Below are 15612 nucleotides of genomic sequence, written 5' to 3'. Positions count from 1 at the left end.
TTATATTCTACTTCTGAAGCCATAGTACAATGTCTTCAACCATTTCTTGGCTCAAATGTGCTTACTGGTAACTACTACTACAGGACGTATGTTGCTTTTTATGTAGAAGAGGTGACAACAAATCACCTTATATCTTTTACCCACGGCATTTCTGAAAAAAATGGAAACCTTGGTAACTTGTTTACGTGGTAACATGATGAAAGGAGCTGTGCTAGACAGAGCTACTCCATTCTCAACACCACTGGCTGCCATCAAGCTAGGGAGGAAGCTACCAGCCCTGGTGGCAAAAATCATAACATGCCCCACCCCCGCCAGCATCAGTGGTCCCACCCTTTAAAAGAATTATTTCAAATGCAAAACATGTATTAACATTTATAGGCTGAAACAAACTACCAATAGTATAATGTAAGTGTAAAAATGTAATTAGAGAACTGATTGTTCAGTCTGCTGGTCAATTATTGCAAATAAATAGAATGTTACAATTCCAGGGTTCTTCTACTGTTATAAAATGCTGATTATTTATTTCTCATGAAAATATTAAACATATAACTCAGCTGTATATCAGAAATTTAGCATAATATTTTTTTGTTAAAATAATATATTTTTCCACTCTAGCTTACCTTAATGCTTCAATCTGGCAACCAATGAAAGAATTTTTGATGTCACTGGCTTTAAGCAGGTCATTTATCTGAAAATAAAAGCAGCAGTTATTTGATGTGTTTGCTATAATTCTAGATATCATCTTTATTAATGTAAAAGTAAGTTATTTTCATTATTTGAAATTCTACCATTTGAGTTAGATTTGTCACCGTAGCGTTGTAGACACTTGACAAAGGATTATTTAGGTCGGTAGTAAATAGCAGGGTGGTAAACGTGACATTTACAGTAAATAGCTGAGCCGTCACTGCTGGCTGAGAAGCTGTTTAAAAACAACAGAAAAAAGTCACTTTTAGTGTAATGTTTTGTAAGCCATGATTTAATGTAGACCATTTTATAAAAATAATGCAGTATCCAAAGAGCTCTGACATTTTACAAGTCTATTTATATAAAAACATTTCACTATTCCATGCTGAAGTAACCACTCCTAACTTTTCAATGTTCAGGGGATTTAAAAGACCTGAGATCCACGGCATGAAAGTGAAGGGTGGAATTCACCTGTCACATAGACCACAGGGAAAAAAGACATACCTGGATGATCCCATACTATGAAAGATGTTAGTCAGCCATCCAATACCACAAGAACTCCAGTGTCCAAGAACAGCTTAGAGGTCAAAGTTTAGTTAAAGTATCACCTCCTCCCAATCTTATTGATTAGTATTATCAGGTATTACCCTGTTCACATCGGCACTAAACAGGAAAATATCCCACATACTAGGCAGTGAAGGGAAGCCCACTATCTTGTCTTCACAGCCCTGCTACTAATTGCTAAAAGGGTTTGCGACCTTTAGGGCCGAAGTAAGAAGGGCTTGTTTGGAATGACATTGAAGAAGAAGCCTTTGGGGGGACTAGAGGTTAGAAAGCATTTCAATAAAACACATTGGCTACATGAAAGATAGAAATGTTGGAAATAATTATGTCCAAAGTAATAATAACTCATGTCTGACCTGATTTTTGCAGATCTGCGGACTTACCAATTAAGCAACTATTCCCTAAAAAAATAAATGTGCATGCATGTGCTTAAGTGTCAGAGCTAGAATGTATCACAAAAACAATTCCCTCCCAAACACCTATACAAATAAGATATACTAATTCCAGGGTTGCACAAACTTGAAAAAGGGGGAAACATCTCTGCAATAATGTGTCAGATCATGTAAAAACTTCATCAATTACATAAGTAATCCATGTGTAACACGGAGAGCATCTGATGAAATTCTGCACGTATATATCACATAACACTCATACACCCTATTGGGTCACATAATTGCTGCTAAATGCATGGAATATAAGCAGCTGTTTTCTAGTGCCACAGATCATTCAGGAAATGATAATATAAATTATATTGTCTGAAGAGTGCCTCATAATCAGGAACCATGGATTTTTGTCTTGAGTGAAGATAGGCTCTTCTTCTTTGAATTTCTGCATTCTCTGCATGAAAGACTTTCTTTTGTCTGACTCGTCTGGTAAATACTAAATGTCTTTGGCTTGCTGACACATGGAAAGGATGTTCACCAATGCAGTGGGCTTGGCTAAGATTCAGAACAGCTCAGGGGGTAACTGATATCAAGATGACCGAATAACTGAGAGCTCACTGTATTCTGCCAGAAACAGTGTGAAGGTGACAGTGAAACATGAGCTATCAAAGTGTGTACACATTTGTGGAAATCGCAAGAAAAGCACATGGAGGTCTCTGAAGAATACAGCCTGTGGGAACAGCTGCCCAAACCCTGGTACTCATATGAGAGCAGAGCAGTGAATTATGGTACTTGCTCACTCCCACCCTTTATAAAACAATCTAAGGTATTGCATAAGATAGTGGTGTCCACAGTGTAATGGTCAGACACCTTACTCGTACTGAGCTGCTGCAAGCAATCTGTCTGATGTCTGAAAATATGCCTGTTCCTGAAAATAAAAAGTAGGGCTCAGAAAGGAGACCCCAAGGAAACAAAATAAAAAGCATCTTTGTGACATCGATCAAAAGGCAAAGAAGTTATCACATGCATGAGATAAAAATAAAAGTGTTAAAAGAATTGCAAATGTGAAGTTTTATCAATTGACAAGTTAATACATTTTACTGTACTTCTACAGTTATCCTGAGTGCATCTATGTGACTATTTAAATTATTCATTAAACATGTTGAAATGCAAAGAATAAACCTTACTTGTTGGAGCAGCTGTAACAGCAGGACTCTCATTATAGCCTAAAAAGGAACAAAAAACAAAATATCTGCAGTAAGGCCACGTTTGTATTTTTAAGATTATTGTAGCTCATTATTAACATAAAATGCCTCTGTTCCTTTTTTCAAAGGAACTGCATAACTTACATGAACTTATAACGCTACTGTAAACATTAAAATATGTCTAAATGTGCACAAGAAATGACCTACCATTTACATAGAGGCTGCCCGGCTGCAGTGTATATGGACCCAGTGCTGTGGTGTTCTTTGTTGCATCACTGATATTACGATACACGTTAACTATGTCAAATCCAGGACTTGATGAATCATTGTTGTTTGCACAGAGCATGTCTACAGTTGTTCCATGTATTTCACTTGCTTGTCTGAAAGATAACATATAAGGGATTTATAATTAGTGGTACAGCTGCTGAATGTGACCCTTCCTTTCAGGACCCACAGGCAAGGTGTATTGGCACATGGGATATGGTATATATATATATATATATATATATATATATATATATATATATATATATATATATATACATAAAAATGTATATATGTTTTTTTCTAATTCATAGGCCATTTCTTGACTCATACATTCTTCTTGGTAACAACTAGTACAGGGTGTATGTTGTTTCCTACTTAGAAGAGGTCACAACAAATCTCCTGATATTCATTAACGATAGCATTTCTGAAGAAAATGGAAACCCTGGTAACTTTTTTCCATGATAACATGATGAAAGGATCTGTTCTAGACAGAGGTACTCCATTTTTGACACCTCTGGGTGCCATCAAGCTAGTAAACCAGCTACTTCAACCCTAGTGGCAAAAATCATAATAACATCCCCCCCCCCCCAGCATCAGTGGTCCCAACCATTAATAAAATTATTTGAAATGCAAAACATGCATTAACATTTATAGGTTGAAACAATCTACCAATAGTATAATGTAAATTTAAAAATGTAATTAGATAACTAATTGTTCTATGAACTATCAACTGTCTGTAGCAAATTTAATGCAATAAGACTTAAAGTTAAAATTTCAAGGTTCTTGTGCTATTATAAAATGCTGGTTATTTATATCTCATGAAAATCTAGAATGTATAACTCAGGTGTATACCAGCAAAATTATCATGCTGTATTTTTTTAAAGAAAAAAGTAATTTCCACACCATAACTCACCTTAATGCTTGAATTTGACAAACAGTGAAAGAATCTTTAATGTAACTGGCTTTAAGTAGGTCATTTAGCTGAAATGAAAAACAGCTGGTATTAGATGTGTTTACTATATTTCTAGAGATCATCTTTATCAGTGTAAAAATAAGTTATCTTGATTTTTGAAATTGTACCATTTGAGTTAGATTTGTCACCGTAGAGTTGTAGACACTTGACAAAGGATTATTTAGGTCGGTAATAAATGGCAGGTTGTTTAACGTGAAGTTTAGTGTAAATAGCTGAGCCGTCGCTGCTGTCTGAGGAGCTGTATCCAAAGATAAATGAAGAAGATAAATTAATTGTGCATTTTATAATACTTGTAATATTCTTATAGAAATAGAAGGGTTTTAATACATAAGAAGTATCGTAAAGAATTAATTGTGCATTTTATAATACTTGTAATATTCTTATAGAAATAGAAGGGTTTTAATACATAAGAAGTATCGTAAAGAATCTGTCTTACTGCATTTTTATTTATGTTAAAAAAGCCCATTGAAATGTTTTAGGGTACACTCAGGGTATTGCCCCTGCCCATACTTGTTTGGGGCGTATCATTCAGATCTATCTTTTTCATCTGAGGTGTTCTTCAGTCTGTACGCAGATGGCTTGAAAATGGGTAAACTGATTGCATGTGTTACAGATAAGCATTGCCTGCAAAAGAACTTGACTAAATTGGCCATTTGAGGCCAGGAGAATAATATGGTGATTTATACATCAAAAAGTAAGTATACAACACTTGAAGGACACAGACTGAAAAGTAAATATTTAATACAGCATGCAGTGATTGAAACTGCAGATTTGTTTACCGTCGTGGGTATATGGGTATATTTAGCTTTGAGTTTTTTTAATCACATCAACCAGTTGGTTATTGATAATTTATAGAGTCATCGATTGTATAAGAAGGTTTATAAAGTCTATGAAATAAAAAAAGATTTTGTAAGTTATATTAGACCCAAACTTGAGCATGAAATAACAATATGGAAACCTTATAAGAAAACAAGCATGAGTAAACTGGAAAGAGTACAGTGTAAATATACCAAGGGCATCCATGAATGTGAACAGTTAAGTTATTATGAAAGACTGAAATATCTGAACTTGTACAGTATCTCATATAGATATTTAACCGGGGACCTTATTCAGGAGACTAGGTCATTTAGAGATAACTACCTCTGGGAAATGTTTGGGGTTATCAAAAAGTAGTAGAGATTCATCAGACAACTAATGTACAAGATTATGTAAAAGTTAAACATATACTAATTAAAAGGTTCTCTGAGTAGCTGATGCATGGAATAGACAATCAAACCATATTACATATTAAAGCAAGCACTAGTTTAGATATTTTAAGAACAACTTGGACATGTTATGGAAATGACTGTTTTGGTATATTGGCAGACTAAAATGGTATGATTGCATGTGCCTCAAATAACTGTATGTATTAATATATATATATATATATATATATATATATATATATATATATATATATATATATATGTGTATGTATGTTCTTCTACACTGCTAATGAAGCTCTATCATCCTGTTACCACTTCCTTGTCCTGAACAATAGAGGCTTCATTTTTAACTCTGAATTTTCTGCCAGATGATTATGGGGTTAAGTGTAAATGAAGAGCTATGAGTTAGACTGGGATAATATATGAAGGTCAAAGGTTACAAGGCATGTCCCTGAAACAACATTGGAAACGGAATTGTTTCTCTGTTCATGTGAAATTCTTAAATATTGTAATATAGTAAGTGATATGATGCCACAACCCTCAGCCCACCTGCTGTAGTCTCTGAATTCTTGATTCTACTTTGCTTTGAAAGAGTTAGTGTTCAGCTCTGCTTCTATAAGTACCCCAGCATCCCTGGGATCTACTTTTCTTCTGCATAGTTTATCATAGTTTCTGTTAGGATCCTTCCTCATAGACTTGCACTAGACTCTCTTCTTGGATTACTACCTCCACCAATACCATATTTGTTCAATCTCTAGCAGTCCTGTATTCCCCTGGGAATCCCCTCACCTCCCCTACTGTCATATTACCCAGTTTACAACAACCTTGTACTCCCCTAGAACCCTCTTCCCTACTGTCATATTACCCATTCTTCAACAACCTTGTGCTCCCTAGAACCCCCTCCCATCATATTACCCATTCTTCATCAACCTTGTGCTCCCTTAGAACCCCCCCCCCTGCCCTGCTGTCATGTTACCTATTCTTCAATAGCCTTCTGCTCCCCTAGAATCCCCTCCCCTGCTGTCATGTTAACAATTCTTCAACAACCTCGTGCTCCCCTAGAACCCCCTATCCTGCTGTCATATTACCCATTCTTTAATAACCTTGTGCTCCCTTAGAACCCCTTCCCCTGCTGTCATGTTACCTATTCTCCAACAGCCTTGTGCTCTCCTGGAACCCCCTCCTCTGCCGTCATATTACCCATTTCAATAACCTAGTACTGTCCTAGAACCCCCTCCCCTGCTGTCATATTCATACCTCTCAACCTCTTAGAACAGGAAATCTGGACAAATCCACAAATAATGGGGGGGTCAAAGCCCCCAAAATAGGGACACTTTTAAAATATTGCTCTTACAAACTTGAAAGTTGATAGAATAACTACTTTTACATTAGCATGAATTTTCTGAAGGTTGCAAAGTCTGAAACTCAAATGTTTGCCATTATTTTCTGTCTTCAGTCCTCAATGATTTGCTTGTGATTTGCCAGAAAAATATAATTTTATAAGAAGCAGGCGACAGATATGAGGTAAAAATCTGGACATTCTGCAAAAATCTAGACAGATGATTGGTATGGTCATATTACCCATTCTTCAACAACCTTGTACTCCCCTAGAACCCCCTCATATACTGTCATATTACCCATTCTCCAGCAGCCTTGTACTCCCCCAACAAACCCCACTCTCCAATTGTCATATAACCAATTCTCCAACAACCTTATATTACCCCAAGGAACCCTGCTCTCTGACTGTCATAGTATATATTGTCCAGCAGCCGTGCACTGTCTACAGAAACCCCAAATATCCACTGCAATTTACCCATTCTCTAACAATCTTGTACTCCCCCAGGAATCCCCTCTCCTACCATCATATAACCTTATATGCCCCCCCCAGGAATCCCCTCCTCAGCTCTCATATTAGCCATTCTCTTGTAGCTCCTGCATGAATTCCCCCCATCGCTATGCCGTGTCTCGCTGTACAGTCTCATCTATCTCACCATATGTGGAATGCATAGGGAAACTAGAGCAATAACAGGAAAGTCCCAAATTAAGAGATAACAGCAATAAAGATTTTGGCATATAGGTCCCTCACTTCTAAAATAACCCAGTACAACTGTCCTGCACATAATTAATATGTATGTACAAGTAAGTGAGGCAAGATGAAGAAATTGTAAACTGCTGCATATACTGGGGTAATTAGATCTCGCAAGTGAGACCAACCTACTGACCAGAAGCATATTATGACAAGACTGCATTAGCACTCAGTCAGCTGTATTAGTACACTTGTATGTTCCTACATGGACAATGTGTTGGCTAAGCACTGTGGCACAATTCAGTGCCCACCTGAATAAAACAGAGTCCCTGTCCTGCTCATATTTTGTCTTCCTTTTTAATGTCATTTGCACTTATTATTGTTGTAATGCCACATTTCAAGCAAAACGTAGATTTCATAGAAACATTTTACTGTGTATGGATAAAGTAAGGGAATGTGTTTCCATCTCCACCTGCTATCCTGTCTTTTTCTTACTTTTGTCTTCTTTCATCAGTTATCTATATGCCTACAGTAATCCTTTCTCATAGGATCATAAGAAATTACTAGGTGATCGACCTGGAAGTCATTTCAAGCCTAGTCATTTCATCCCAATGTAATACCGTAGAAACGTTACTTAATACCTTTGTCATGATTCTCAATATTCTGTCTTGTAGCATCTCTTTCCATCTTTGTTAGGTAAACTTCCTTTATGAAGACCTTATATCATCTTCTCTCATCTGCCCTAGTTGTGTGCAAAATCTGAACATTGTGATAATATAATGTCATAAATGATTGCTTCATGTGTGTACTGCGTAAATTATATGATCCCATGTTGAGAACTGTCTGTACAAATTTGATTATATCTTCAGGCATATGTTTTGTATGTTTTATTGAATTAACTTTTTCTGTTACACTTAATGCATATGTGATACTCATCTGATTTTCTGTTATAAAGCAGAAAGCTTTGTGTTGTATTTTTCTGGAGATTTTCTTCCTGGAAATCTTTTGAAAATAAGGTCTGCCTAGCCAGACATATGTGGTTAGCAAATGCAAATAATTAATAACTAAACAGCTAACTTAATCAATCAATAAATAAATAAATACAATTCTCACAACAGTGCAGCATGTTCCAAAAGGCAGAGTGAGAAGTTTGAACAAGTTCAACTTTAAGTACTTTAATAAAAAAATAAAATAACATAAACCCCAAAATAAAAATAAAATAAACACCAAAATAAAATAAATAAATAAATAAACACCAATTACATACAAAAGGAAAACATTAAAACACAAACTACAAAAACTTGGTAATATAATAAACCATAACATGAATAAAATAATGAACAATATAAGTCAAGAAACATAAAATTATATATGTATAAAATGAGTCCACCCCATTATATACTCCATTGAATAGGTAAGTCTGTAAAGCATGCCTAAAGCTAGTCAGAGAAGTGTAGTCAATAAGCAACAAAGACTAACCAGAAATTGGATTTCAGATACACCTTCTTCGTTCAATGAATTTAAAAATGTTATGAATATAGTGTGCCATATGGAAATAAACACAATTAGGTCAAGAACAACTAGAAAAACATCTTATTATATTGTATGGGATAATTTACAAAATTTGTTAAAAAAATCCTAATTTCAATAGCATGGTATTTTAGTTTAATTAATTGATCTGATTGTAGTGGATGTCTTTGTAAATACTTTAGTTGTTTTGTTGAATGTTATAATCATATCTATTTTTAATTACTTGTATAAAATTGTTATGCTATTTCTCTTGTATGTTAAAACAATAAACCTGTTTTGAAAAAAAAAAAAAAAAAAATAAGCAACAAAGACAGGGAGTTCCAAAGGTAAGGATTCTGATACTGAAAGGCACAAAAATCTGAACCCTTCAAGTTAAATCACAGGGTCACCAGCAGCTGTTTGGATGATGTGTGCTATATCTGCATGGGGCATTAAAGAACAATAAGCGATTATCATGTAATAATCATTCAGGTCATGAATGGTCAAATACATTAATATCAAGATCACGATCCTATAATTGACAATGTAGTCTGCACAAAATAGGTGTAGCATGTTAGTCCATTGCTAACAAGACATATCAGTAAGTAACCTATAGCCACAGGACTCTGCACCAACTGTAACTTGTCAACCTCAGTATTAGGCAGAACCAGGTGTAGAACATTACAATAGTCCAATATAGAGGAGTTCAAGGTGATGATTTGGGTGCTTGAATGAGGATTTAGGTGATTAACCCTGGCAATGTTTCTTCAATGAAAACAGGATGACTTTATGCTATTGCAGCTGGCACCTCGTCCCAAAGTCAAGGATAATGCCAAATGTGGTCACCTTAAAAACAAGTCCCAACTTATCACTGCCATGCATAATGTAATTGTGTGCAAGTATGGCTGGAGACTCCCTTAGAATTGCAGGTACCACAAAAAGACCTCAGGCTTCATGGTGTTCAGTGTTAAATATTTGTCACTGTGCCAAGTATGAATGGATTTACGGTCATGAGCCAGGGAATAAATACAAGCCACGTCAGACTAGGGAAGGGAAATCTGGGCATCATCTGCATAACTATAGTATGCTAAGCCAGTTTCCCCTAAGTAGATCTCCAAGTGGGAGTAAACACAGACAAAAAGAACCCTGAGAATGCTACAGTCAAAGGTGCAGGTAGATGAGATACTGAATCCAGAACAGACTCTTTGCATATGACCAGATAGGGGGAAAAAATGTACCGATCCGAGACCATATAATATTTCACATTAAGATAAAAGTCAGTTTATTACGATGCCGTTGTCCGCTGTGTCAGATGCTGCAGAGAGATCCGGAAGTACCAGCCCTCTCTAGTGGTGCTGGTCTCCTGCCATCAAGATATTAACAGCAGATCATAGGAGGTTACTAGGCTAATGGCCCTGGGGCCCTTACAAGCCTAGCCAAGAGTTTACCCCCAAAAAGAAACCTCAGTTAGCACCTGTTGCCCCTGCCAATGAGGGACACAGGTGGAACCCCGGGACAGATTTATAGTTTTGCATGAAATGGAACATTAGGCATAGGGCAGTAGTTGTTTAGATTATTTGGGTTTAATGTTGGTACCTTAAGAGTTGGGAAAACCAATGCCTCTTTCAAGGAGACAACCAATATCTGATAGACAACTGGGTCCAGTAAATCAAAGCTGACCATCACCAGATTAGACGGACAATGGTCCAGCCTGCAAGTTGTTAAGTCAAAACATAAAAGTCATCAGTGAACTCAGTGAAATAGAGAATATGAAACACCAGCCGAGGCTTGCAGGGATCGGTAGGCATACTATGCCACCCGTGGGGTCAGCAAAATCAAAAGCAGACTTAATGGAAGCCATCTTGTCAGTAAAGAAACAAGCGTCAAACTTCATCCTTGGGGTCAGCAAAAGCAAAAGCAGACTTAATGGAAGCCATCTTGTCAGTAAAGAAACAAGCGTCAAACTTCATATTCAGTGTGAGACAAACCGCTTCCATTTCACAGACTGGCTGTGCTCTTGTGGGAGGTAAATAGACTGTGCACCCTGCCTGTCAGTTATTCACCGAGGAGATTTCGTTCAACAAAAAGGACTTGTGAACCAACAACTAAGTAGTTCTTTATAATTGAAATAGATATGCATCTAATTTAAACAAAGAAAATGCTTTTGTTTGTTACAGGCTATGCTATCTTTATGTACGACATGACAAAAATTATAAAAAAATGCTGGTATATCACCATTGCTAATCCATCTCTAATGCTTATAATAAAAAGTATCCCAAAGATCTCTTAAAGAAACTCTGTTTGTCCTAATGATACGTGTCTTTCAATATGAAAATATTAGAGGGGCAAAGCTTTCAAGCTGAGACCAAGTACTGAGAGAAATATCCGAGGAATTTACAATTAATAGTTATCATTTTAAATCTCCTGGAATGCATAATTGTTGTTTACAAGGGACCATTTACTGTTTACTTTATCCTTTCGAAATGTATTATATAGTACAAACCAATAGATTTTTCCCAAGTACTTATTCAGAAGTATGTGAGAAACATTAAATGTTACAGTTATTATTTCTAAAGCAATGCATTTTTAAGGTGTTTGTAATGGTAATTTTAATTTATTTGTATATTGAATAAACTCAGATTTGTATTTAAATGTTCCTGGTTTACTACTAAAGAAACAAACACAGTGTTTTTTTCTGTTTGAAATATTATAACTAAATGAAGAATAGAGTGCAAATATATTGTTTTTTTTTACAAGTAACACTGTAAAAATAAAGGAACAAGTAAGATAAAAAGTCATAGAAATTAACTACAACCTCAGTATTTCCCTAGGAACATTCTGGAATCTTCATGCATGTATGCAACTCTTGACCTATTAAGTGAGTTAAGTTTTTTTTAACTAATTTCAAAATACATTTCTCATTTGATAAGAAATTTGGACACAGTTAATAAGACTGTACGTACCTGCTGACACTAATTTGACTGTTGACCAAACAGACCATACAAAAGCTGTTGAAGAATTAGTCACTACATCCATGGCTGTTGAGGAAGGAGATGAACTTGTCTGAGCAGTTGTAGTAGCAGCCTCAAATGGATTTTGATAAATAGGTATGAGTGTATGTGCAACAATGTTTTCTTCGTTTGTTTCTGCAAATGCTGTGCTTTTTGGATTTTTGGTTTCTGCATGGGAAATAAAAACTGAAGTATTGTATATATTTGTTGATGCAGTAGGTAGGTTTTCTGTTGTAATTTTTTGAGTTACGCCCAATGATGTTGTATATGGTATGGTTTTCTCTTGAGTACTAGTCGTCATAACAGCAGCTTCTGATATTGTAGGAAGTCTTATATTCGCTTCATTGTTCATGGCTGTTGATGAAACTGATTTACTAGTTAATGCACTTGTCACAATATTAGTCCTTTGACTTGTACTAGCAGGCATTGTAGTTGTAAAACCCAGAGTAGAACTTGTTTGCTGGTGGACAGGCAGAGAAGTCACCTTGAAAAATGGTCCCTGCTGAACAGGGTTCAAGGTTTCTGCTTGTATTTGTTCTGTTATGAGCATATTTACTGAAGTTACTACTTCTGAAGTATTTGAAGGTTTAGCTGTTTGCTCAGATGCCAGATGTGTTATTTTCTCCGTTTGTAAACTTGATATTGGTGGGAAGATGTTTATTGATGTTGCTACAGTTGTAGTTTCTCTTGAATGTGGTGTGGATATAAGTGTTGTCTGAAAAGATGAAGGAGAACTTGTGTTAGTAATGGCCAGCTGTACTATAGTAGCCTGGCCACTCGTCCGTTCATTAGGCAATAAACTCTCTGTTGATGTTGTTTCTTGTGTGCCTTGCAGTTTCACAGTGCTGATTCCTTTTGGAGTGGAAGATACGACTGATATTTCTGTTATTGTAATTCTTCCTTGAGTTGATACTGGTGTTGATGCTTCTGATATGAGGATACCTAATGGAGCTGAATTAGATGACTGTGCAGTAATTTCAGGTCTCAGTGTACTTCCTGTCTCTGCTCTAGATGTTACTGGAGTTGTGCCAAGGCTGGATGTTAGTGGTATCATTGTTTCAGGTACTAGAATTAGACTTGCATTCTTTGTATCTATGGAAGATATTGCATGTGGCGTTATAGTTTTAGTGACATTCAATGTTGTCTCAGCTGTAGATCTTGTTGGTGAAGTAGCTTGCTCTGTAATTGTTGCAGCTGTTCCATTTGTTAATTCTGCTTTAATCAAAGCTGATACATCAGTATTGCCTAAAGACGAAGTTGGCAACACAGTGCGTGTTGCTGCTGTTGGAGAGGAAAAAGACAGTGCTGTTGTTTCAGTTGACAAAGTACTTGTTGACAGTTTGCTTTCTGTTGCTATTGTAGTAGGCACTTTTGTAATTGTTTGTGTAGACATTTTTAAGCTAGTTGTTTCCTGTGCTGAAGATTGCTGAAACCTGGTTGTTCTAGATAGTGGAGCTGTACTAGTTTCTGCTGCACTAGTTTCTGCTGCACTAATGTTTGGTAACAAAGAAACCTTAGTGAGCCACTCATTTGCTGTGGCTGTAGATACCACAGTTGATATGCTAGGTGTGCTAACTGACACATTATTAATTCCTTGAAATAAAGTAGTGGACACTTTAGTGGCAAACCCGCGAGTAGCACTAGTCTGCTGCTGTACAGCCAGACTTGTCACATTCAAAGATGGTCCCTGATTAACTGGAACCAAAGTATGTTGTTGAATGTTTTCTGTAACAAGTATATCTGTGGTGTTTTTGACTTCCAAAGTACTTGGCACAGTAGATTTTTCTGCTCTGAACTTTGTTACTTCTGCTGTGCTGTACATTACTGTTGGCCATATACTTTTCACTTTTGTAGTGCTTAACCATTCCTGAGTTGTTTTGGTCACACCGTGTGTTTCAGTGCTAATCAAGGCTGACGTTGATAACCTAGTACTTGCACTTGCTCCTGGAGCTGTAAACGATACCAATGTTTGACTAGACAATGGCAGTGCTGACAGTTTAAGTTCTGCTGTTAGTGTAGAGGGCAGTGATGTTGTCATTTGTGTGGATGGCATTGGAACAGCTGCTGCCTGTACTGATGATTGTAGTTCATTAGTGGTTGTTGTTGTTGGAACTACACTGATTTTTGAAACAATAGTACTTGACGACACAGAAGGCTTGTTGTTCATTGCATTTAATGTTGTAGTTGTTGTTGTTGTTGTTGTTGCTGTGGATAGAACAGCTGTCTTAATAGGTATACTACTTGCTCTAGTTTCAGATGCTTGAACGGTAGTGGTAGGTACAACAGTTGTCGACGTCTGGGATAAATTAGATTGCCGGTCTTCAGATAGGGTTACAACATTCAAAGGAACCTGCTCAGCTGGTTTCAGACTGGCTGCTTCAATGATTTCTACTACAGATGTACCAACTAATGTTGGCTTTCCTACGGATGTAGTTGTAGGCTTTGAAGATGTGGTAAATAATTCAAAATTTATAAATGAGGTAGTTGGCATGGATATTATAAAAGGCACAGAAGCAGAAGTTCTGGGTTTTGTTGGCTCACTTATTAATTTAGTTGTTTTTATAGTGCTTGTTTTTATTAGACTTGCTGAAGATGTGGCTGACGAGTGTACTGCCATGCTTTTTACTACAGTTGTGTTTAGTGTTAATGCTGACAGTGTACTGTTTATTGTTCTCACCTTAGCTGTAGTAGATAAAGGTACTGTTGTGGTTGAAGAAGTTTGCATTTCAGTGGTACTTTTTGCTGTTATTTCAGAAACAGCACTTGTAACATGAAAAGTTTTTTGTGATATTGCTGTAGATGTTGGAGTTACAGTAATGTTATCCATTACTATAACGTGTAAAATGGTTGGATATTCGGTGCTTGTTAAATGAAGAGTACCTAAAGATGAAGTGGTTGTCTCTGTTGTTCTATCTGTTTTGGATGTTGGATATGTTGAAATAAGTAGAGATGTTGTAGTTTTCTTATCTGATGATGTTGTTACATTTGATGGTGGTAGAGTTGTTGTTTTCTTTTTCAAAGGTCTTTTTTTCCCTGTAATGATAAAGTAAAATTCAGTGTTTAAACCTGAATTCTCATCACTAAGCATTGTACAAAAACAAATAAAATCATGATGACAATAAAATACTAGTAGGACATTTTGGGGGACACCATTGTGTGATGTGTGGAAGGTTTATTGTCTCTTACCCCTTCTATTGTGTGCTTTTTCAAGGTTAAGGTGGCACTTGAGGGGTGCAGGGGGACTTGCTTCCATCAAAAGCATTTGTATTTCATTTTTATTAGGGACAACATTCCCATTTTCATTATGTTAGTAAAAAAATTACAAGAAAATCCTAGCCAAGCTTGAGTTTTCACTGTGTGATTCCTTAAAACATCTTGTAGAAGAGGATAATGGGATATATGCAAATGACCCCTTAAGGAGATCAGGTGTTTCATCTATATGGCCATTCTGAATTACCATGACTTTTTTCTTATTAAGTCTGTCAATGGACAAATTCAGCCAATAAAGCCAAACCCCACTAGTTGTGGACATGCATGTTTTAGTCTTCTTTTGACCTCATCAGCTCAGCATAAGTGGACTGTTTGGTTAACCTTTAGAAATACAGAGTTGTGGTTAACCTTTAGAAATACAGAGTTGTTGTAAAGTGAAACATTAGACGGGGATAAGGAGGTTAATTGATTAGCATTTTAAAGGGAGGTATAAGAAGGTGATGAAGAATGTTAGAGAACTATGTCCCACTATGTCCCAGATGAGGAACAGAAACATAGCCAGGAGGTAGACAAGG

General features: G+C 36.4%; 1 protein-coding gene across 1 annotated transcript in view; it reads right to left on the bottom strand.

The window, feature by feature from the left end:
- The window catches only part of LOC122787872 (mucin-16-like), a 262498-nt gene that overhangs the window by 179561 nt on the left and 67325 nt on the right, over positions 1-15612 (bottom strand). The window contains exons 8-14 of the mRNA XM_044054789.1: positions 11780-14860; positions 4184-4314; positions 4017-4084; positions 3044-3216; positions 2819-2857; positions 789-919; positions 621-688 (exon numbers count right to left, since the gene is read on the bottom strand). Of these exons, the coding sequence (XP_043910724.1) occupies positions 621-688; positions 789-919; positions 2819-2857; positions 3044-3216; positions 4017-4084; positions 4184-4314; positions 11780-14860 (3691 nt within the window). The remainder of the gene's footprint in view (positions 1-620; positions 689-788; positions 920-2818; positions 2858-3043; positions 3217-4016; positions 4085-4183; positions 4315-11779; positions 14861-15612) is intronic.

This window comes from Protopterus annectens, chromosome 13.part0 (assembly GCF_019279795.1).
Source record: "Protopterus annectens isolate FY-2018-M chromosome 13.part0, PAN1.0, whole genome shotgun sequence".
Classification (NCBI taxonomy): Eukaryota; Metazoa; Chordata; order Ceratodontiformes; family Protopteridae; genus Protopterus; species Protopterus annectens.
The sequence above is the reverse complement of the archived record's forward strand: the minus strand, read 5'-3'. Positions and strand labels throughout refer to the sequence as shown.